A 24995-nucleotide genomic window follows, 5' to 3' on the forward strand; every position below is an offset into this window, starting at 1 on the left:
AAGAACCTCAGAGTGATAGAGAGAAGCACTAATGCCTTATATTTTGATCACATCTCTCAAGGCTGAGAGTCTCATCAAGTGGGAATTATCAGAAACCAGACGAGGCCCAAAACAGTCTCTTATGCTAAGTCCCATGTCAGCAAACCACCACTGAATTACAGGTTCAGCTCTCCCGGCGATGGAATCTTAACCAGGAATGTCAGCCCCTAAAGGAAAGGGACTTTGCAATAACCGACGTGCCCCCCTGCCACGTTGGGCCGACTGACCTGTGCGACATTTTCGAAGGGCACGTTCCACTGTCCACAGGACGTCGCTCACAGAAGAAGCCGCAGACCCGATCCCGGTCGGCTGGCTGTGCGGACGTGCTCCCTCAGCAGGTAAGCACCTATTGGGAAGGAGCACAGTAAACCCTAGAAACCAGCGAGGGGCACCAAGTCCACCGGGGCGAGGAACACACGGAGAGTCCAAACAGAAGGTTAGTTCACTCTTGGAAGCAGTATCAGACCAACTCCTTGTCAGCCACAGGACGCTACTTCAAAGAAAGAAGGTGCACAAAAAAACAAGATGCTTTTGTTTGTTGGTTTGTTTTTCCTCAAATGGCTGTTGAATTTATTCGTTTGATCAATAATGGTCCTGGCAAAAATTAGTTAACGAATGCGGAGACAGTTGTAATGAAATACTAATTTTAAAAATCCATGACACCTTGATAGAAATTAGAGTTTACACAAACAAAAAAGAAACCTTCGATATTGCCAGTAAATATAAAATAAATGTAATATGACCGACAGGACAGCAAGAAGGCTTTTATACGTTTATATTTGACACCTGACCATATTTTCAGTCACCATAATATCTTCTCTCCAGATTTAAAAAAATAGTATGCTGATTTCTATAACAAAGCTTTTTTTCGTACAAAAATCAAACAATGGCCAACAAGTCACAACAGTGCAATAGGTAGAGAATAAAAAACCGCATCAAACAGGTGCTGAAAATAAATAGTAACTAGGAGAGGACAGAGCCCTCGTGGGGGGTTTGTTTCCATCACCTTGAGTGCGTGGGGTTTATCTTCACAGCCATGAGAGCTGACCTACCTCACGGGTGCCGTTTATTCAGACAGAGCGTGACTGAACAAAGGTGCCCGAGAGCTGACCTCCCAGATGCCTCGGTCACCGGAGAAGTTACAGAAGCAAGAAAACGGGGTCGGGGAATCACAGCTATCATTTAAAGGAAAAGTTTTTTTCTATTGCTCAATCTTGTCAATTGGGAGTCCGTCAGCAGGTTCACTGAGATCATAGGATACGGGTAATTGAACACTTTTGTTTAAGAGCATATATGGCTTATTCAGGCAGAGAGACTTTTACATTCCAGCCCAAGCAAGCAATCTAAGTCATCCTGTGTTTAATGGAAGATCAGTCACACGAGAAGATCTCCGGGTTAAGGAACCGGTCCTCTGTGTGGAGGCCTCAGGTCAGGCGGCTACCTCCGACCAACCCACTGAAAAGCATGTGATCACCGGCAGCGAGGAGCCCGCAGGAGCCTGGCGGCTGCTCCTACACGGGGGCCACGCTGCCCCCGGGGCCAGCGGGCGGGCTCCACTGGCAGCTCTGTGACAGGTCAGGCCATCCGGTGACTCAGGTTCATGGACTGGTTTAGGGCCGTCAAAGGAGAGGGTGACAAGGGTGGGCAAAGGTAACCTCAGTAACAGCCATTCTGGCCAGTCAGGAAATCTGAGGCAGCTCCCCATTATAGAATCTGCACCGAGAAGGTGTAAAAGGCACAAGCAAGAGTGACTAGTAAGCAGAGATCCCGGAGGGTGACACTACGGGGCAATCCACAAGGCAGGAACAGGATTTACCTTGTTTGGCTCCACCCCCCCACCCCCACCCCACCCCCCACCGAGAGAAAGAGATCCTGATTCTGCTGTAATAAAAAAGCAAAGAAAGACGATTTTTGGTTTAAAAAGAAGCCACTCAAGGGTTAAAATAGTTTTAAGTTAACAAGGAAAATTAATCTTCAAATAAGCTGACACTATCTGGAAAACTCATCTGTCCCCTACAAGCCCACAATGCGTGCACTGCTTTGTCCTCCCGTGTAACCTGAGCCTGACGCGGAGAAGTCATACGTGTGAGAGAAGAAAGAGTCTGAGGAGAAAAGACATCTTTACAGAATGTACAGCACAGAGTTGTGCACTCTGACTCTCGGGATTACAGTAAGATGCACGGGTCTCGTTGGGTCTGGGCTGCTCAGATGGGCGTCTCCTTCCTGTCTCTGCTCGGTGACGGCTTGGCCTGCTCCTTAGCCGCTTTCGTCTCCGGGGCGCCGTCTCTGGGTGGCTGGCCGGCCCCGCGCCTCTCGGGCTCCTCGTCGTCCTGCCCTGGCGGCTCGGGCTTGGCTCGCTGCAGCTGAAGCAGGCGGAGCTGCACCCGCAGCTCGACGATGGCCTCTCGCTCTTCGTGAATTGCTTGATTCAAATGATTGTTCTTTATCTTGAGGAACGACAAAAGAACAGTCGTCACTTAAGCAAGAAGGTCCAAAGGAACAGATTCAGGAATAGAGAACAGTTAACAAGGGTGTGCTACACAGCAATCTATTCTGTTTTAGTCAACTCAGCTGTGAGACTGGAGACAGGAACACGGATGCGCAAATGAGACACGTCAACACCTCGACCCCGAATGCACAAAATTCAAGAACGAAACTGCTGCTAATTACAGAAGAGTGAACACATCTGGAAAACATGAATGTACCAAGAGAAAACAGTTCGCTTAATAATAATAAATATTTCAGTGTTTCAAGTAGGTGTATGTTTTGAACTGGCTCCTGACTAGCCCTAAGTAAGCAGAAGATGAGAGGGACTTGACCAGCAATTAGAGGGGGACGTCAGAGACAGGATCAAATCCCAGATCTATCTCAAAAGTGAACGTCCTTTGTCTTTTGTGAATGGCATTTCTTTACACCTGAACTGTGCTACTGAAGCAAACTACAGAAAACTATCAGTTCTAGATTATCTGCCTGCATTCAGCAAAGTCGAGGTAGCGAGACAGTAGCTAATCCCAGAATCCTACAAACCTCCCTCGGTAGCAGGCTACTTACTGGCTGCACGGCGCACCCTCTCCTCTCTGTGCTGTGGCATTTCTACGCAGCCTGCGTTTCCCAGGCTCCCTTGCGGCTACCTACAGCCACGTGACTGTGCCTTTGCTAACAAGGTATGAGCGGAGGCCCTTAACCACCAGGCATCCTTGGATTCCTTCCCCCTTCCTGCTGAGAGTGGGCAAGACCTAAGGCCACTCTGGACCCCAAATGTTTTCCACGTGGGGGGAGGGCTTCCCGTGTGGAGGGTGGCAGACGTGCGTGTCTGCCAGGCGAGGGACATAACCGTCTTGTTCAAACCGCCAGAGTATCCTCTCTTACAGCGGCTACACCTAGATCCCAAGTACTGCAATTCTGGAACAGATCTTCCTACTTAGGATTTTCACGTGGTCTGCCAAGTGTTAGGAAAGCAAACTAAAGTGCCAACGGGAGGCCCTTGTAAAGAAGGGAAGCCACCCGGTGGCCCAGGCCTCAACCGCTGCTCTGCTTCTCCCACGACACACCCGTGGCCGTAGCCAGTGTCCTGGGACGTGGACCTTGGTGGGCAGCCCCTCTGAACTCTGTCCACGGGACTTCTGTGGGCGGCAGTTTTGTGCGGGATTCTATCTTCTATGCAGTGGGAGGCTGATTTGCCCCAGCAGCTGAGTGCATCGGGACGAGGGAAAGCAAGCCGTCGCCCTGTTCTTAGAGCAAGACGAGAACGGCTCTCCTCTCTCAACCCCTGAGGTACATCTGGAGACAATGATTAATCTGGGGTAAGCAGGGGAACTCCGATCGCGATCACAGAAATCTCTTGCTTTTCACCACGCGGTTGCCTCCCCGATCCCTGGGGCCGACACACTGGCTGCTCCGAGGGTTAAGGGACAAGAGAAAGCTCTGTCCCCATTTTACCCACAGGAGAGTCAGGAGGCTTTTCGACCTCTTCCACCAGCATTGCTCTTTCTGCTCATCTCTGGGAACTGAGCCCAGATCTTTCGCAGCGGTTCGAGGGCAGTCGGGGCAGCCGCCACAGCCCAAGGACGCCCGCTGAGGCCACACTGTGCGGCGCGCCCGGCCGGCTCCGGTGAGACGTCCCCTCAGCTCTCTCCTCAGCCTCCCCGCTCGTTCCCACCGAAAGGAAGACCGCTTCTAAGGGAAACTTTCTGGAAGCCGGTGCTCACTTCTAGCTCCTCGTTCTGCCTCTGGAGGTCCTCCAGGATGATCTGCAGCTCCTCCTCGTCCTCGCTCTCGCTCTCGCTGTCGGAGGAGTACTCCTCGGTCTCGCTGCGGCCGTGCTGCTGGCGGCTGCGGGCGGGAGGCCGAGAGAGCCGGTGAGCAGAGGAGCGCGCACCGCTGCCCTCCCGCCCTTCCTTCCCCTTCACCAGCGCTCCACGGGTCCACTCAGTGGAGCCACTTAGGAAGAAACGGTAAAGCTGACTGGTTCGGACGCCCAGTTCTTTTGCGTGGAAGCCTGAGAGTTGAAACAACTACGTGCATTTTTCAGTAAGCATTCTTGCGAACTTAAAACTAAGACCCTCTGCTTTCCTCTACCTCTGAATTTCAGCAATCTCAGCTCTGAGGCGCTCGATCTCTTCTTTTTCGGAGGCGATCTGTCGGCGCAGAAACTGCTCCATGGCTAGAAGCTCCTCCTGTTCAGTCAGGATCTCGTTCTCCTGAAATAATGACCACTGGTGAGCACCTTCGAGAGTATGAGTCTAGGGAATGTCACCTTTTGGGGTCTCCTATGTTGCCTTAAATTCTTTAGCCCCATATGTAACACAAGTTATGGGAAAGCTTGTACTACAAAGCTCATAATCCTGTTTCCCTAACTAATGTCATGGAAAGGCTGAGAAAAAGTAGACTAAGTTATTTGGGAGGAATATCTAGATTTTTCCCAAGACAAAAAATGCCACCTCAGAATCCCCTGTCCTCAATTTGCAAAGGCTCCCGATGAACCAGTACCCTGGGCACAAAGGTCAAGTGACTGTCTGTTTTTGATTCCCAGTCCCTCCTGAATGCCTTTCTACTTCTCAGTAAGAACCTCTCTTATCTATTTCGGGGTCAAGATAGAACTAGGAAAAGAAGGACCCAGGAGATACACAGCTGGTGTATTACCTTAAAGCAAATCCTAGTAAAGGGAAAACATTCCCAGATGAAATCTTTCCTCCTCACCAAAATCCACCGTCCTCCTCAACCCACGTCCCCAGAGATGATAAACAGTAAATATTCTGCTTTCACAGATATGCATTTCTAAAACTGGATCACCAAAGGGAAGCTAACCCCTCCAACCTATGAGTCTAGAAATGAGTCTAGAAAAGAACCAAAGCAGACAAAATTTCAGAGGCAGAAATGTCAGGCTATGGAAAACAGGGAGTCTGAGGCAAGGGTCTACAGCATTTCCTTCTCAACTTCTAGGTATTGAAAGGATAAGCACCTGTGTTTGAACCTGAACGCCACTGGGGTCAAATTCTAGAGGGAAGTATTCAAAGCCTCCAGCAAGCACGAGCAAGCTCTCAGAGATGTAATATGCAGCGTTCCCTCCCCATGTGTTTCTTTTTTTTTTTTTTTTTTAATTTTTTTTTTTCAACATTTATTTATTTTTGGGACAGAGAGAGACAGAGCATGAACGGGGGAGGGGCAGAGAGAGAGGGAGACACAGAATCGGAAACAGGCTCCAGGCTCTGAGCCATCAGCCCAGAGCCCGACGCGGGGCTCGAACTCACGGACCGCGAGATCGCGACCTGGCTGAAGTCGGACGCTTAACCGACTGCGCCACCCAGGCGCCCCTCCCCATGTGTTTCTAAACACAGATGCTTTCCCTTTACCCCAGGGGACCCATTAAAGCTCATGTTCTGAAAAATGTCAGACTGAAAAACTCTGAACTAAAGACATAATCTGGGACTTTATCCTGTCTTCGGGGGAAGAGCTGTGTTCCTGCAAAACAATGTCCTTCTCAGAAGTGAAAGAAAAGGGGGACGCCTGGGTGGCTCAGTTAAACGCCCAACTTCAGCTCAGGTCATGACCTTGCAGTTCATGGGTTCGAGCCCCACATCGGGCTCTGTGTTGACAGCTCAGAGCCTGCTTCAGATTCCGTGTCTTCCTCTCTCTCTGCCCCTCCCCCCACTAGCACTCTATCTCACTTTCTCTCCCAGAAATGAATAAACATTAAAAAAAAAAAAAAAAGTGACAGGAAAGGAATGGAACTTGTAAAGCTTTAGGTACCCCACACATGTGAATTTCTGGAAATACACGGACTGCCATCAGAACCTAGGACTTCATTTCTGGTTAACCTCTGGGAGTTTCCAGAACAGAGTGAGGCTGACTTGAGAAATGCAGAGAAAGAAAGGAGCTCATTTCCAACTCTATGCCTGGAATACAGTAGATACTCAAGAGCTATTTGTCAAATCAATGAATGAATAATAAAGCAATTCATCTCCAACAAATGAGTTCACCCACAAAGAATAAAATGAAAATATCTAAACAGGTGTTATCAGCAACAACAATCAGATAAAATCTATACTGTTACATTTCAAGGATCCCAAACTTTGTGGTCAGGAAAAACACATTTTAAAATATTAAAAGTCTGGGCGCTTCCGTGGCTCAATCGGTTAAGTGTCTGACTCTTGGTTTCAGCCCATGATCACATGGTTGATGGGCTCAAGCCCCGCGTTGGGCTCTGTGCTGGCAGGGCAGAGCCTGCTGGGGATTCTCTCTCTCCCCCTCCCCCGCTCACTCACACACTCTTTCTCTCTCAAAATGAAAGAATAAACTTTTTTTTAAACTGCCATCTCATTAACATGAAACAAATTAATTACAACTCCCCTGTAAGTTACGGAAAACATTATAACTCAGACCTGTGTGTGGATAAAATGAGATTAAGCATCTAGAACAGTGTCCAGTAAGTAGCAGTCAGTGGAGGATAGTTTCTCCTGAACACTTCAGCAAACACCACATAAAAGTTGAAACCAACAAATACAACAGGCATGATCCCATTAAAGCCACTTAATCATCTTTCGAGTTTCTTTAAAAGACTCACACCTCTGTGGTTGAGCTTCTCCAATTATAATATATGAGGACCATTTAGAGTCTTGCAACACACTCTTGAAGGACCAACGGGTCAAAGAAGAAATCAAATATCTAGAGATGAATGAAAGTAGAAACACAACGTGTCAAAACTACAGGATAAAGTAAGAGCAACTCGAAGAGGGAAGTTTATGGTGATAAATGCCTTCATTAAGAAAAAAGAAAGGTCTCAAACAACGTATCTTTACAGCTGAAGGAACTAGAAAAAGAACAAACTTAAAATTAGCAAAAGGGAGGAAATAATACAGATCAGAGCAGAAATAAATGAAATAGAGACTAGAAAAACAATACAAAAGATTAATGAAACTGAGAGTTGTTTTTATTTTTGTAAATGTTTATTTTTGAGAGAGCACACACGTGCACAGTAGCATGCACAGAGGGGCAGAGAGGGAGAGGGAGAGAGAATCCCAAGCAGGCTCTGAGCTTTCAGTGCAAAGCCCAATGTGGGACTTGAACCCACAAAGATCAAGACCTGAACCAAAATCAAGAGTCAGACACAAACGACTGAGCCACCCAGGTACTCCAAGAGTTCGTCTTTTGAAAAGACAAAATTGACAAACCTTTAGCTAGAATAAAAGGACTCAAAGCTATACATGAAAGAGGAAAAACTACAACTGATACCGCAGGAATACAAAGCATCATGAGAGACTACTATAAACATTTATACACCAACAAACTGGATAACCTAGAAGAAATGGGTATGTTCTTAGAAACACAGTACCTGCCAAGACTGACCCATGACGGCATAGCAAATCTGAACAGAGTCATACAAACACTGAATCAGTTCTCAAAAATCACCCAACCAAGCAAAAACCACAACCAGATGGCTTCACAGGTAAATTCTACCAAACATTTAAAGAAGTAATGCCAATCCTTTTCAAACTCTTCCAAGAAAACGGAAAAAGGAATGCTCTCAAACTTCCTTTTATAAGGCCAGCATTATGATTACCAGAGCCAGACAAAGACACTACAAGAAAAGAAAATTACAGGTCAATATCCTTGATGAGCACAGAAGCAAAGAGATCATACACCATGATCAAGAAGGATTGATCTCTGGGGCGTAAGGATGGTCCAACATATGCAAGTCAATAAATGTGATATACCACATTCACAGAGCACACTGTTGGTAGGAATGTAAACTGAACCTAGCCGTTATGAAAAACAGAAGAACTACCATACGATCCAGCAATTCCACCTCTGGGCATATACCCAAAGGAAATGAAAAGAAGACTGAAGAGATACCCGCCCTGCCATGTTTACTGCAGCATTATTCACAATAGTCAAAATATGAAAACAGCTTCGTGGTCAATGCATGAATGGATAGATGCGGGGTGTGTATGAACACACACAGACACAGGAATATTATTCAGCCATGAGAAAGAAGGAAATCTTGCCACTTATGACAATGAACCTGGAGGACACCATGCTAAGTGAAACAAGCCATACATAGAAAGACAAATACTGTATGATCTCACTTCTATGTGGAATGTTAAAAAAAAAAAAAAAAAAAAGTAGAACTCATAGAAGTAGAGAGTAGAACAGTGGTTACCAGAGGCAAAGGGATGGGGAAAATGGCGAGATGTTGGTCAAAAGATACAAAGTTGCAATTACAAAGGATAAGTAAGTCTAGAGATCTAGTATACAGGCATGACGACTATAGTTAATAACATTGTATTAACTAGTGGAAATGTACTAAAAGAATAGATTTCAGGTGTTCCCATCACAAAAGAAAAACGTAACTGTATGAGGAAACAATGTTAATTAGCTTCACCATAGTAATCACTTCACTATGTATAGGTGTATCAACCAATGAGCTGTATACCTTAATTATGTACAATTTTTATTTTTAAGAAAGGATCTTGCAAAGTAGAGAAAAAGTTTAGCTTACCTGAGCAAGGAGAATATTTATAACTTCTTCATTTTCATTCATTTCTTCTTTGGAAACATCCTCTTTTGAAAGACTGGCAATCTCTTGTGCAATCTTGGTTTCACACTCCTATTGGGTGAGACAAATGAAAAAGAACTGCTCAGCCCCTATGTAACACATATTCAACAATTCCACACCATCACCAAACTTCCTTCTCACTTCCCAGAATTGCAAAAGTAGCAGTAACAGTCAGGTGACCCACTGGATAGATGAGCATTTGTTAACTGTGCTTCCAAAATAAGGTGTGCATCTTAGTCTGTGGTCGCACTATGAAAAATGTTTAATTCCGGTTAACGTGCTCACCATTTCTGGAACCCATCCATATAAATGACCTTCTGTGATCTTTTTGTTTGTTTGGATGTTGTCAATTTTAAGTATACAATTCAATTAGTTTGGCAAATGAATACAGTTAAGTAACCGGCACAATAATCACATTACAGAACATTTCCATCACCACACAAAGTACCCTTGGGTTCTTCCACCATCTGCTGGCCTCTGGCAACCACTGACCTGTTTTCCATTGCTATAGTTTTGCCTTTTCTTGAGTGTCATATAAATTGAATCAGTCAGTAAGTATCTTTTTTTATGTAGCTTCTTTCACTTAGCATTATGCTTTTTTTTTTTTTTTTAAGTTTCTTTATTTTGAGAGAGAGGGAGGGGGAAAGAAGGGGAGGGAGGGAAGGAGGGAGACAGAGTGAGAGAGTGAGAGTGAGAGTGAGAGTGAGAGAGAGAGAGAGAGAGAGAGAGAGAGAGAGAGAGAATGAATATCCCAAGCAGGCTTCACCCTGGCAATACAGAGCCCAACAGTGGGCTCCAACCCACAAACCATGAGATCATGACTTGAGCCAAAAAAGCAAGAGTCAGATGCTTAACTGGCTGAGCCACCCAGGTGCCCTCAGCATAATGCTTTTACTATTCATCTATTTTGTTGTTTGTATTGGTAGTCTGCTGAGTAATATGCCATGACATAAATGTACATCAAGTTGTTTATCCATTCACCAGCTGATGGACATTTGGATCCTTCCTGGTTTTGAACCATTATAACCAGAGCTGTTATGTACATTTCGTACATATATGCTTCGAGTGGGTACATATGCTCCCTTCTTTTAAATACTTAAAAGTGGGATTGCTTGGTCATATGGTAACCATATGTTTAACTTTATAAGAAACTGCCAAACTGTTTTCCAAAATTACCGTACCATTTTGCATTACCAAGAGCAACAATGAGCATTCCCGTTGCGCCACATTCTTGGCAACACCTGGTATTTTTATTTTTAATCGTTCTTGTTGGCGTGTAGTGGTATCTCACTGTGGTTTCAATATGTATTTCCTTTACGATAAACGATGTTGAGCATTGTTCATTTGCATGTGCTTATTTGTCATCTGTACATGATCTTTGGTAAAGTGCCTGTTCAACTTTTTTGCCTTTTTTTAAAAAAAAAAGTTTAAGAGAGTGTGCACACACACAAGGGGGAAGGGGGGCAGAGAGGGGAAGACAGAGAATCCTAAGCAGGCTCCTCACTGTGAGCGCAGAGCCCAACGGGAGGGCTCAATTCCATGAACCATGAGATCACGACCTGAGCCAAAATCAAGAGTCAGACGCTTAACTGAGCCACCCAGTCACCCCAGCTTTTTTGCCCTTTTAAAAACTGAATTCTTATTATAACAAATGTACCATACTCTGGTGGGAGAGCAGAGGGTATATGGGAAATCTCTGTATCTTCCTCTCAATTTTGCTATGAACCTAAATCTGCTTAAAAAAATAAACTCTAAAAAAAAAAATTTTGTTGTCTTAAGTTTTTTCTATATTTGAGTCCTTTATCAGGTATGGGTTTTCGCAAATATTTTGTCACAGCCTCTGCCTTGTATACTCATTTTCTTCAGTGTCTTTTGAAGAGCATGTTTTATTTTTATTTATTTTTAATGTTTATTTATTTTGAGAGAGAAGAGAGAGCATGTGCATGTGTGAGCCGGGGAGGGGCAGAGAGAGAGGGAGAGAGAGAATTCCAAGCAGGTTCTGTGCCATCAGCGTAGAGCCCGACGCAGGGCTCGATCTCACGAACTGTGAAATCACGACCTGGGCTGAAACCAAGAGTCAGGTGCTCAACTGACTGAGCCACCCAGGTGCCCCTGAAGAGCAGGTTTTAGAATGCTGATGAGATGTAATCTAACAATTTTTTTTTTTTTTTTTTTTTTTTTTTTTTTTACAGTTCATGGGTATTGTGTCCTATTTAAGAAATTACTGCCTGACCTGAGTCAAAGTCAGTAAGATCTTCTATGCTTTCTTCTGGAAGTTCTTTTTAGGTCTTAGATTCACTTTGACTTAGCTTTTGCATATGCTGTGTAGAAAGAGTCAAGGATTTTGTTTTGGTCATTCTTTTTTTGCACACGGATAGTCAAATGTTCCAACACCATTTGTTGAAAAGAAAATCCTTCCCCGTTGAACTGTCTTATCATCTTTGTGGAAAATTAACTGCCCATATATTGGTGGGTCTATTTCTGGACTTTCTCCTCTATAGGCTTCTCTTTATCCAACATCTACTATCTTGGTTACTGTAATTTCACAGCAAGTCTTAACATCAGGTAGTACAAGTCCTCCAGTGTTGTTCTTTTTCTACAATTGTTTACATCATTTGTATTTTCACATAAATTTTAGAAGAGCTTATTAATTTCTACAAACCCACCTGTTTAGCTTTTGATTGGGATTAAATCCACAGATAAATTTGAGAAAACCTAACATGTTAACAATATTAAGATATATCACTCCACCTATTTAGGTCTTCGTTTTTCTCTTTAGGTCCAATATCTGATTGCTCATTGCTAATATACAGAAATACAGCAGACTTCCGTGTATCTACTCTTGTATCCCACAATTGTGCTAAATTCACTTATCAGTTTTTTGATAGATTTTGTATGTAGACAGTCATGTTGTCTACATCTAAAGGATTTTTGGGGCGCCTGGGTGGCTCAGCTGGTTAAACATCCGACTTCAGCTCAGGTCATGATCTCACGGTTTGTGAGTTCAAGCCCCACATCGGGCTCTTGGCTATCACAGAGGCTGCTGTGGATCCTATCTTCTCTCTCTCTGCCCCTGCTTGTTCTCTGTCAAATAAACATTAAAAAAATAAATAAATAATTTATTTCTCAAGGTTGGAATCAACTTGACAAAACCTTTTGAGAATTTTATAAATGAACGAGCAGCTATAAAGAGATAGCATAAAGAAAATTGGTAGAGTAAAAGTAATCCATCCTTTCTAAAGTGCCTCTGGTTTGCTCTGTCACAATTCTTTTATCCAAGACAGAGGAGAAGCAAGAGTAATGAAAACCAAACATCCGTTATCCCTGTCACAGGTCAGAAACCCTTCATTTCAAGTCTGAGAGGCAATGCCACGTGGGTAACAATTACAACCATGAGGGCTAATCGGTCAGTCACTGGTTCCAGACTGAAGCATGAAGAGAACGACAACAGGCATAGGAAAAAAAAAAAAAAAAAAAAAGATAATCTGGTAAGCAGGAGAAAAGAAGGAAGAAAAACACACAAAGGGCTTTTGCCAGTCTGCCAGTCCTAGAAGGCATGTGCAAACACCTCATGTTTCCTCTCTGACAAAGCTAACTTCCACATAAATGCAAATCTCTAATCTCAGAGCGACATAAATACATGAGCTGTCTTTGTCTGTTAGCGCAACCACAATGGTGACCCACCACTGATCGTGCTCTAGCAGTCTGATGGATGCTGACTAACGTTCCCTGGAAGTACTGTGGGGCCTGCCATTGAATCTGAACACAGGCTGTAAGAGGGTCCAGAGATCTGAGATCTCAGCCTTTTGGCTAGGCAACCCACGGCCCCAGAACCAAGAAACATACATGAGAGGAGATGAAAAGTCTGATTCGTGTGCCCCAAACTTAGCAGGAGTCACAGGCTACTCTTCCTTTTATGAGGTGAATAAAACTGCCTCCTCATGTTTCCCAAGAGCTGACTCAAAGGCTTCAAATTCCCCAGCAGTCTCTGAAATGTATCACTATCCAATTGCTTCTGTTTACAAGTACAACCAAGCAGGAAATGACAAAACAGCTTTTAGTAAAATCATGTTTGACTTAAAAAAAACAAAAACCAAAAAACCAACTTCCTAAATAATCATTTCCCTGATACCAAAATGAAGGATCAATAATCCAGAACTGGGAACACTCAGGGAACTTTACTTCAGGAGACATGTACATATTGTGTTTTAAGAGAAACTTAACTTAAAAAATTCCAGCGCATTCTGTTTATATTCTATTATCGACATGACGTACCAAAATGCCAAATTTACTCACTTGTCTCTTAGCTTCTCTCAGTTTCCTTTTGAGGGCTGTCAAAATTCTTTGTACTTCCCATAATCTTTCTTCTTTAGATAAATCCTTTATCCCAGCCTGCAAATCTCGATGTAAACAATTTAAAAGAAACTCCTAGAAAACAATATACCACACACTGAGTGGTATCCCATGTCTCATCATCGCAAAATAAAACCATATGAAATTTCTAAAGATGTACAACCAACTATTTTTCAATTATTAGTAAGGGAATGATATAATGGCATGAATTATTTTTTCGAGGCTATCACTGAAAATCCTTTTTTGCCTGGGCATTAGGTTCTCATCATTAATTTACATTGGTTCAGTAACAGTTCATTCACATCCCTTTCCCACAACACATCAACAACCAATGATGGGAGCTCAGAGCAGATAAAAGGAAAGAAAACCAAGCAAAAATTTGATAATATGTATGCAAATAAAAAGTATAACAATAATCAAATATAGGTAGATTTCTTGGCCCTGAATTTCGTAATCAGTTTTGCTAAACACACACACATCAAATGAACGGTATTTTCTGTCAGAACAGAACGGTGGAAAAGCACTGGATTTGGGGTCAAATTCTGGTTCTACAGTTTACTAAAGCCACGTGACACAGTGAGTTAATTTCCACAAGTTTATTTCTATCTGGAAAACATGGCTGATAACAGCAACCCTGTCCAGATAAGTTAACACTTTTGGACTCCTTACAACGTGCCTGGCACCATTATCTCATTTATGGTAGTAATCTGCATGCCACACCACAAGATGACCCATTTTAAAATGGGATCATCAAGGTTAACAGAGGTTAAGCAGTATGCCTAAAAATCAGTTAACTTTAACCACAGCAAGAATTTAAAGCCAGGTCTTTTGGGTTTCAAAATCCGTATTCTTTCTACCACAATATTCTGACTTCACCGGCATGAAATAGGGCCAGGCAGAGATTTCTGCCCTCAGCGTGCCACGAACAACGTGCCCGACAATTTCCAGACCCACAGAAAGTGCTCAGTGAACAAGAGCTCCTCCTCCGAACCATCCCTGTTGATCATCATAATCATCCAAAAGGGTCAGAGCAAAGGTAGGCTCTTTAGGGTTGAAGGTGGGGCTGAGCACACACACACCTGTCTTCTGATCTCCTCCTTGATGTTCTCCTGGGTCTCTGGCAGTGTAGGCATAGTGGCCATGTTAGACCATCGAAGAGGTTTGGTCACTTGCTTTAGTATCACATTTCCAAAGAGCTCTTGCACATGTGTGAAAAACACATATAGGACACGATTGCTAATCTAAGAAAAAATAAATAAAAAGATTTGCAAAAAAAAAAAAAAAAAAAAAAAAAAAAAACCAACCAAAAAAACCCCAAAAACCTAATCAAATTATCATTTTATTTCATTTAATTTGTGTCTGCTGCATAGTACATCCTTTAATCGTAGACATGGGAGTGACTTTTTTCCAAGGCAGTGACTGGACATGCTCTGCTAATTACTGACCAACTTAAGAGAATGGAAAAACAGCATATATTCAAGCATGTATTCAAGCACCATAAGGAATTTCAAAAAATAAATAAACAAAAGGACAGGAAAAAGGATGCAGAACTCAATGATCATCAATTTTCTCTCTCTTTTTTTTTTTTTTTTTTTTTTTTAGCAATACTGATCTTAAAAATCTTATGTTCTTTACTCTCGAGTTATTCTGAGACCTTTAACACATACCAGTGTGTGTAGCGAGGGACAGGGCAAGGAAGAGTACCGGGAGTTGTCAAGCTGGGCTTGACATGAGAGCCATTACTCTGGAAATCAATGCTTTGCAGGCACATAGGCACAACCAGTGTTTAAATATCACGTTCATATGCTAGGAGATCAGGACATCAATTACTTTCTACCTAAAACTTAACAACACACTTGAACCTTCTATGAAACTATCATCCCTACTATAGTAATATTAAGTCACAATATAATATTTACCAAATTCTGAAATTCTGACTAGTCTGAACGATCAAACTGAAATTTGAGAAACATTTTGCTTCCAAAATATAGTCAATGAGCGATGAAAGAATCTTGAATACAAGAAAATACACCCTTACAACAACAGTGCATTGTAACAATGGCTGATAATAACCTAGTATACTGGTCAAAAAGAGAGCTGAAAATAATACAAACGTCATCACTTCATTTTTTTTGCCTTTTGTGTCTGGCCTGAATAAAATATCGAGCATACCGTATAACTCTAATTAAATGACAATAAACGTTCTGTGCCAGCACCCAGTCAACAGCAATAAACAAAGGCCAAGTATTTATGCTGTAAAGAGACACTAATTAACATACTACCAACTCCCTGACATGCCTCCTCAGATTAAAATTCTATAAAATCCTTCTCTAGGATCTATCTTTATGAATGAAATCATCAGGATAAATCCCTGACCAAACAAATGATGTCAGGTCCCTCTGTGCTGGAGTCTGATATAGGGTGTAATATAATTAAGCAATGAAGCTTAATGAAGCTATCTGAAGAAATAAATGAAATCTCCCAAAGTCTACAGATGAACTTTGTAACTGTGGGTACCATGGGCTCCTCCTCTACTCATGAGGGATCACTGTCATCAGGAATTGGTTTGGAGAACCACACCAAAGACTGTACAACACTCAAATTGCACAGCTACATGCTAGTCATGACACTGTCCGTGTTCCGAGAGAACAAGACCAATACTCTAGTATCTACTTTTGCTGGTTAACTGCTTGGTGTGCGATTTAGCAATAGAAAATGACGCCCCAGGGTCAGCAATCAGAGGGCACGTGTGCAGGGAAGGCCATGTACCTGAACAGTTGGGCTGAGCACTATAGAAATGTTCTGTATATTCATTTTTGTTTCCAGTTCCTTCGCGATAACATGGTCCATGTGCACGACCAGCCAAGAAATCAGAAGATGGTTACATTCTGGCAGCTCTTTGAGCAAGCGCTGGAATTCCTGCACCTTCTCGCTCTCCGTGCTCCGCCCACAAGCCTCTTCAAAGCGAGGCATCAGCTCTTTGGTAAGCAGATTCTCGGGAAGGTCTCGCAAATACTGCTTCAACAAACTGGCCACGGTGTTAGGCTCATATTCTTCCAAATTTGGAGACTCTTCTCTGTCATAGGCTGCTTTCAGCTCGTCCACCTTTGATTTAATTCCTAAAAACATCCAAATTCCGAAGGGAAAGAGGGTATCAAGAAAATAATCAAACACACAACTTTTTTCGCCATGACACCCACTGCTGTGGGAAGAGATTTGAGGAGAGCCAAACCTCTAGTTATGAAGCAATGACCTGCTCGAGGTTCGTACAATTCCTCCGTAAGGATGATAACATAAAAGACTACACTGTGAGGGTGAATTCAACCAAAAGCTAAATGATACCAGGAAAACTCAATATTCAGAACAAAAGTCAGAGCAATCAGGGAACGTTTTAAGTTTTAAAACATGCCAAGTGATTCAAGGGACATTTTTTTTTTTTTCATTTAAAGCTAGGTAGGTAAAAATTCAGGCAAAAATTCAACTACAATCCAAGCATAAGTCTTGCTCCCCAAAAAGGGCCAATGGCCTTTTCTAACAAGTCACAAGACTGACAACATACAGCACAACTCGGTATTTATAAGCATGTTCCAACAAGTTGTAGGTCATTACTTTTTATTAAGCAAACATTGTATCATAAATACAAAAGGTGGGTTTGCTATCTAAACACACTCTGTGGAAAAAAAGTGTCCATTAAATAATCCCCACCTAACTTCTATTTTTAAATCTGAATTTTTGTATGTTTTCTTAATCTGGAACACAGCTGGAACCACCACACAAGAAAAGCGAAACTTGGGTTTCTCAAATCCAATTGTTTTGTTTTTCTTACTGCACAGAAACACTGACACACAAAACGGCTGTTTTTCCAACATTTTATAAGTTTTGAAGCCCTCAGTCCAATCTGAATTTAAGTGATATGGATTCAGTGCCAGCAAATGCTCATAAAAGCACAAGGAAGCTTTCTGTTGTGTTTAACACTTGAAATTCTAGGCCAATTACCTGAAACAAGATTAAGGCTGAGAGACTGTAATGGTCCAGGTGCAAATGCTTAAGTGTCATCTAACCTGAAGAGCATTTTATAATCAATAGTGCTTATTACATCTGGGCTTATCTTATGTGAAAGCCTTCCAAAGGCATTACAAAAAATGTGTCACTTATCCAGTGCTAATAAAATCAATAACTCTAAATATGAAAGTAACAAAATAAAGCTTATTTCTGTATAATCTTCATTTTGACATAAAAGTTAGAAAATACTCCCCATTTTCTTACTTTTATGACATGACTAAAACATGGTGAGTGATAACTTTAATTGAAACTCTTAGCAAAGACCTCTTCTCTCTCTCACATGTATTTATATGCATCTAATTTTTCTCTCCAATAGTGCCTACCCAGAAAACTGCACAAGTAAACAATTAGAATGTCTTTGGTTTGTTGTTACTCTGAAGTTATCAAAATTGTTTTCTTTTTAAAGACTGGATGCTTAAAAAAACATCTCAGGTAGAGAGAGAGCATACACAAAATGATATGTGTGTTTTAAAACTGGAACTTAAAGGGGCACATGGGTGGCTCAGTCGGTTAAGCGTCCAACTTTTGTTTTATGCTCAGGTGATAATCTCATGGCTCGACAGTTCGAGCCCTGCATCAGGCTCCGCACTGACAATTAGAGCCTGCTTGGGATTCTCTCTCTGCCCCTCCCCCACTCACACACATGTGCATGCACATGCACACTCTCTCTCAAAATAGATAAACTTTAAAAAACAAAATAAAAAATAAAACTAGCACTTATAATAGGAATAAGAACCAAAAACTCTCCAGCAGAAAACAGTCTTATGAGCATTCAAAGAAAGAAAAAAAAGTCACAGCCATTAACTCTAATCCACGGTATCCTGAATACAGCACACTGTCAGAGCTTAAAAAATGATAAAAAATTGATCAAAGCAGGAGCTCAGCCTCCAGGAATCAATGATCAGGGGAACAGCTCCCTTTGAGTGCTCTGACACACAAACAGAGTTCTGCAACTCCAACTCCAAAAGAATGCAAACATCAAAAATAGGTCAAAGACAAAAGAATCCTTTGAACAAAGCTGTAGAAACTCTTCAGAGAAACTTTCACCTAAAACAAAATTCCTTCCTATCAGACTCAAGTGAGAGAAAGCAGCTATGTTGGTATTATTTAAATCTTTAAAAATCAATTCATCATTAGTTTTAAAAGTCAAATTTTCAAGTTCATTTAAATCTGTTTATTTTCATGTTACTAAAGAATTATAAATTCAAATGCAATGCCCTATCTGTGGATTATATTTTCTATAAAATGGTAGCATGTTAGCCAAAATATTCTTAACGATGATACGCTGTCTAAGGGGTACTATGTTAAGGGTTCCCCAATTATCAGAGATGCCTGTCCTTTCCCCAAAAGCCAAATATATCAAATCTGCCCTCTAAAAATTGATTGTGTTAACCAAATCAATGGAAAAAACTAAGTGTAATGTCTCTATATTCTAAATGTGTATGATTTGACTCATCATGAAAATGTGTGACCAACAACAAGTTTTATAAAATAGATCTCCAGAGGCAGCTGGGTGGCTCAATCAGTTATGTGTCCAACTCTTGATCTCGGCTCTGGTCATGATCCCACGGTCGTGAGATGGAACCCCCACATCGGGCTCTGCATTGACAGTGCAAAGCCTGCTTGGGATTCCCTCTCTATCTCTCTGTGCCCTTTCCCCACTTACATGCACATCTGTCTTTCTCTCTCGAAATAAATGTGTTAAAAAAATAATAATAATAGGGGCTCAGTCGGTTAAGCGTCCGACTTTGGCTCAGGTCACGATCTCGCAGTTCGTGGGTTCGAGCCCCGCGTCAGGCTCTGTGCTGACAGCTCGGAGCCTGGAGCCTGCTTCAGATTCTGTGTCTCGCTCTCTCTCTGCCCCTCCCCTGCTCATGCTCTGTCTCTCTCTGTCTCAAGAATAAATGAAACATTAAAAAAATAATAATAATTAAAAAATAATAATAAATAAATAATTTCCAGTATCAAGAACTAAATCATGGGAAAGTAATGATTTAGAACACAGATGTTGCCACAGGTCAGGACTTCCATCCTGTACAGTACAAAAGAAAGAAATAAAATCTTTTTTCTTTAAGTAGCATACATTTAGCTGGATTTTAGACATCCAATATGAATTACATCCTTGCCAAATAAGAAATCTGAACTTTCACATGTATGGAAAACATAAACAGAAAATCAATTTCACTAATATACGTAATAGCTGCACATGGCTGACAAAAACACTGACATTTGGGGCCTAAACAGTTAGCAAGTAACATTTCACGTTCTTTCAGCCGAACTCAGGAAATACATTCTTTGACTAGGTCAATAAAAGTGTCTCCTGGCCAAGAAGCGTCCCTTAACCGAGATATCTTTCTTTGTCCTACTGATCTCCCTCACAACACTGAGCCCTGCTCAGAGGGAAGGAGGTGAGAAGAATAAAGCATAGTCTGAGGGCACCCAACTGAAGGGACATGACTCATATACTTTGTTTAGACTCATCCGGGCTCCTGAAAACTGTGAACAACTCGTGTATCAAGGCTCCTGATAGAAGAGAGTATCACAAAAAAAGCAAACTGCTAAAACACACACACACACACACACACACACACACACACACACACACAGTGTGGGGGATTTCTGTGCAACTAAAAGGACTGAGGAAATGAGTAAGACTCATCAGGAACCATGCCACAATTTTCCTCACAAGTTCTTCTTTTCCCTTCCTTTGAAAAATGGAAGTGAATTTTTAAAAACCCCTAAGAGAAGCCCGTGTGCCCAATACCTGAAACTCTGTAGATGCCTTCACACTTCATGCCATACTTCTCTACATAATCTACACATTCACGGAAAACCGCCGGCAGCCGAATGCCGTCGTACATCATGGTCCTCTCTACTGCATCGGCCAAAGGAACTCCAAAAATGGGTTTGAGATTCGGAACGTCAACCTGAGGCACCTCTGGTTCCTGAATTGGCTTCTTCTTTTTCTTCTTTTCCTTCCACTGTTTAACAACATCAGCTGCTGTCAAGTCTTTTGACTTCTTCTCTTTATGTTTCTCTTCTTTGTGCTTTTCTTCTTTATGTTTTTCCTCTTTGGGTTTCTCTTTTATTTTAAAATCCTTCTCTTTCTTTTTAGAAAAGCTGGGCTTCTTGAAAACATGGATTCCCTTGGACCTCTTCATTTTGGAAGGACTTTCAGCCTCATCTCCAGAGCTATCTTCCTGAAAGGCAGCATAGCCTTCAGCTGCCAAAGAAATGCAGGGAATATAAGTCATACACCTGTTTCATGTCAAACCGTCCATGAACTTTTGGAAAACAGGACCAAAAACAGTGCCACCTGGGACTGGCTACCTTGCTTTTCACTTCATGGCCAATCCCTCCTGGGTGCTGCCAGTCATGAAAGGGGTTTCTTCTCAGCTAACATGAGATGCTGCACTGACATCTCCTGACCACAAGAGGGCGAATGCGCCGTGCCAGTCACCTTTGTAACCGGGTTCATGTGTGTGCCCGTGGAATTTTGGCAAACCAAACCAAATATTGTAAACACACAACAAAGGATCTGCAGAGAGGGCTAATGCAAGGAGTCCTTCTATAATATATGATGAAAAATGATGAAAAATCATCATCTGAATAATGGCCTCTTATTTAGATTTTTTCATATATTTGGTCCCTGTTATTGAAGCAATCTGACACCACGACACAAATGGCCCTGCCGTTCAGATGCTCCGGCCGTTCCCCTGTCACATTTTGCCCTCCTGTCACTAGCTGTGAAGTTCTTTCTGGAGACCAGCAGGGGCTGAAGTCTCAACTGGGTAGAGGGCAGAACCAGGAAAGTTCCCTAATCTCTGGATGGCGGCCGAATGCATCAGCCCACTTCTCTGCATCTTGAGCCCTGGTTTTCACACACTGACACTTGTTTTATATCCTATCAGTTATCCTACTTTGGTTTGGTTGTTATTTTAAAATATGATTTTCTTGTTCTTTTCTTTAGCTAGCTACCTTAATAAGCCATTTCATAACGAAGATTAAATTTAAAAATTTCACAAATTACCCTCTACTTAAAATACCACAAACGCCACAGCAACCAGAAGAGCAGAAATCTTAAGGGCGAGAACACCACGATACAGAGCAGCTGCAGTTCTCAGACACTGCTGGTATGAGTGCAATCTGGTACGACCACTCTGAAAAATCGTTTTGCAGGATCTACTAATGCTAAAATAAGCATGGCCTTTTACGAGAGCAATCCCACAACAGAAATGTATAACCACGTACAACGACATTCACAGAAGAACTATTCACAAGTCAAAAACTGAAAACAACCCAAATGACCAATAAGAGAATAGATACATTCTAGCATATTAATGCAATGAAACAAAATCCAGTAATAAAAACGACAAATTACTGCCACGTGGAATAACACGGATGAATCTAACAAATACAACTTTGGGCAAAAGAAACTAGACACAAAAGGAAATACGCTTTCACTTACATAAATTCAAAATCAGGCAGTTTCAAGCTATACTGAAAGAAACTTACCTTTGGGAAGTGTGGGGGATTCCCTCTGCAGGGATAATGGGAGGGAATTTCTAAGCGTGCTGATAACGCTCTATTTCCAGATGCTTGTAATTACAAGGACGCATGTCCATTTTGTGACAGCTCATTCAAGTGGCACACAATTTGTGCATTCTATCTCAATGCTATACTTCAAAAACAAATTGACTTAAGTATAACATGAAACTCAAAACAGAGCACCTCATTTGCTTTTAACATACTAAAGAGCTATGCTTAAACAATTTGGCTTTCCTACAGAATAGGACCTATACAGAGAATGCATCGTGGCATCTGCTTAAGACAAACAAGTAACTACCTTTTTCACAGTTCCAATAAAGTGTACCCCCACTGGCCTACACAACCCAGCCAAGAAAGTAATATTCTGTAAGGGTAAAATTTCAATATCTACTTTTTATACATTATTTAAAATGACCCATTTAACGAAACTTCTAACAAAAACCTTTACCACTTCTGGAAATTCAGTAATTTTGTTCACAAGAGTAAGACCCTAAGATACAACTCTAGTATACAAAAATTGAGACCCAGAAAAGTAAAGAACAGAAAATGCCAAACAAGAATCTTTGCAGACAGCAGGCACAGTGATTAGAGTAAAAGTTTACCCAAAATATACCAAAAGCGTAGAGAAAAATGGCACTTACTCCTTTTTTCTTTTTTCTTAAATTTTCCTTTTTTCTTCCCATGGTCTTTCTCATCATCAGACACTATGTCAGGAGGCTCATGAAGGCTGTCATGGGGAGGCGAGGGCTCGCCAGTGCGGTACAAGCCGGGAAACTTGGTAGGGCTGATCTCCTCAGAGCTGGGGGTTCGGGTAAGACCACTGCCATGCTCCACCCTGCGGTGCTCACTAGGGCTGCTGGTGGGGGGCAGGAAGCACTCAGTCATTCTGCCTCCCTGACGAGACAGTGAGGAGGGTTTCTCTGTTACCTATCCATTACACCTGCACAGAGGGAGAAAAGATCATCAACACCAACCAGAACACAAAAGCACCGCACAAAACACGGCGATTAACCTTGCATTTACAAATCAAAAATATTTTTCTTTACAACCCTTTTGAAAATACTCATTCATTTTAACATCTCAAGTTACATTCCATTCATCACACATTTCAGTTCTCAAAGAGGCAGAAAGCACTGGCACCTTTAAGTATTAGAAAAATGAACCAAATGAAAATGAGAGTTCTCAAAGTCGAATACAGAGTTCCTCTTAAAAAGAAGGGGTTTCATTTTGACTGTTCTATCCAACATGCAATCTATTTTTCTTTAAGTCATGAAAAAACAACCATGAATAAATTACACAGACAGCTTAATACAACTACACATGAATAGTTCAGAATGAGAATTAAAACTTACAATATTTATAGCGATGTATTTGATGATTCACACAATTATAGATCATTCATTATAGTTCTACAGTGCATGATATTAGGTAGTTCATGTGTTGATAGTAACTTATTTTGTATTGCAGTTATGTCAAAAGAAACAAGGGAACCCTTATTTGTTCAATCCGAAAGACACACTAAATAGATTCACTAGAATGGACACTATACAGGACAAATGCAATAAGAGTTCAAGGTTTGGTCACTTTTTCTTCCTCTTTAGACAGAGGTAACACAGTCTATGTACATTATTCAAAAGTTACTTGGATTATTAGTTCTTATTCCACTTTAATATCTTTATGATACTCATTTGGAAAACTGTTAGAATCACTTGTTTCTCTTTGCATTCACTTTTAAGGTTATTTTGCAATTTAATAAATCCAAGAGCCCTAAATGACAAGGCTAATAAATCTGACCATGAACACACTCAAAAGAAAATGTAAAAAAAAAAAAAAAAAAATTCTGCAGAGCGCCTGGGTGACTCAGTTGGTTAAGCATCCGACTCTTGGTTTCAGTTCAGGTCATGATCGCATGGTTTGTGGGTTCAAGGCCTTCACTGGGCTCTGTGCTGACGGCGTGTGATTCTCTCTCTCCCTCTTTTTCTGTCCCTCCCCTGCAAGCTCTCTCTCAAAATAAATAAACTGTAAAAAAAAAAAAAAAATGTGCAATAGCTAAGTTCTTTAAAGAGCTTAGAGCTCTTACAAATCAGTAAAAATATGAACAAATCAAGACACCTACACAAAGGACATGATATAATTCACAGAAAAATGACTAATATCCATGCAAAAATAATGTTCAGGTACAGTTTTAATTTTTAAAGTATAAACTAAAACAATAAGTTACTTTTCTAATATCAGACTGGCAAAGAACAAAAAAGTGTATAATACCCAATGTTGGTAAAGATATAAGCAAAGGACTCGTAAGACTCTCTACTAATAACAGAAATATAAATTAGCACAATCTTTTTTGAAAAGCAATTTGGCAATATCAAAATAGAAAATGTACTCTCTGATCCAGGCATTCCTCTTTCAGGAATTTATCCTTCACATACATTTTTGTAAGAAATCAAAGATGTGCACATGAAAATATTCATTTTAGCACTGTAAAAGCAAAAACATGATCATCTACGTGGCTATCAATAGATCAATTCAATTATGATTTATCCACATAATGGAATATAAATTAACACACAATTTCTGAAAGCATGTAAGAAATAGTTAACTATTGGGGCGCCTGGGTGGTTCAGTCGGTTAAGCATCCAACTTTGGTTCAGGTCATCTCATGGTTCGTGGGTTTGAGCCCCGTGTCGGGCTCTGTGCTGACAGCTCAGAGCCTGGAGTCTGCTTCAGATTCTGTGTCTCTGTCTCTCTCTGTCCCTCCCCTGCTCACACTGTCTCTCTCTCAAAATAAATAAACATTAAGAAAAGAAAAAGTTAACAATTGCTAACTCTTGGAAGTGGCAAAATGGGAGAAAGATTTTTATTCCTTCTATGTAGTTTGAAACTTACCATGTGCTTTTATTACTATTATTGTAAAAAATTGAAAAAAATGAACAGAGCA

The 24995-nt window shown here is 41.4% G+C and overlaps 1 protein-coding gene across 1 annotated transcript in view; it reads right to left on the minus strand.

Annotated features, from left to right (window-relative positions):
* Positions 1-581: 581 nt before the first annotated feature.
* RALBP1 (ralA binding protein 1) overlaps positions 582-24995 on the minus strand; it is a 49462-nt gene continuing 25048 nt past the window's right edge. Inside the window, exons 2-10 of the mRNA XM_047828798.1 lie at positions 22699-22997; positions 20274-20732; positions 16217-16566; positions 14527-14688; positions 13391-13522; positions 9038-9145; positions 4618-4739; positions 4248-4371; positions 582-2486 (exon numbers count right to left, since the gene is read on the minus strand). Of these exons, the coding sequence (XP_047684754.1) occupies positions 2244-2486; positions 4248-4371; positions 4618-4739; positions 9038-9145; positions 13391-13522; positions 14527-14688; positions 16217-16566; positions 20274-20732; positions 22699-22942 (1944 nt within the window). The 5' untranslated portion in view covers positions 22943-22997 and the 3' untranslated portion in view covers positions 582-2243. The remainder of the gene's footprint in view (positions 2487-4247; positions 4372-4617; positions 4740-9037; positions 9146-13390; positions 13523-14526; positions 14689-16216; positions 16567-20273; positions 20733-22698; positions 22998-24995) is intronic.

Source organism: Prionailurus viverrinus, chromosome D3 (assembly GCF_022837055.1).
Source record: "Prionailurus viverrinus isolate Anna chromosome D3, UM_Priviv_1.0, whole genome shotgun sequence".
Classification (NCBI taxonomy): Eukaryota; Metazoa; Chordata; class Mammalia; order Carnivora; family Felidae; genus Prionailurus; species Prionailurus viverrinus.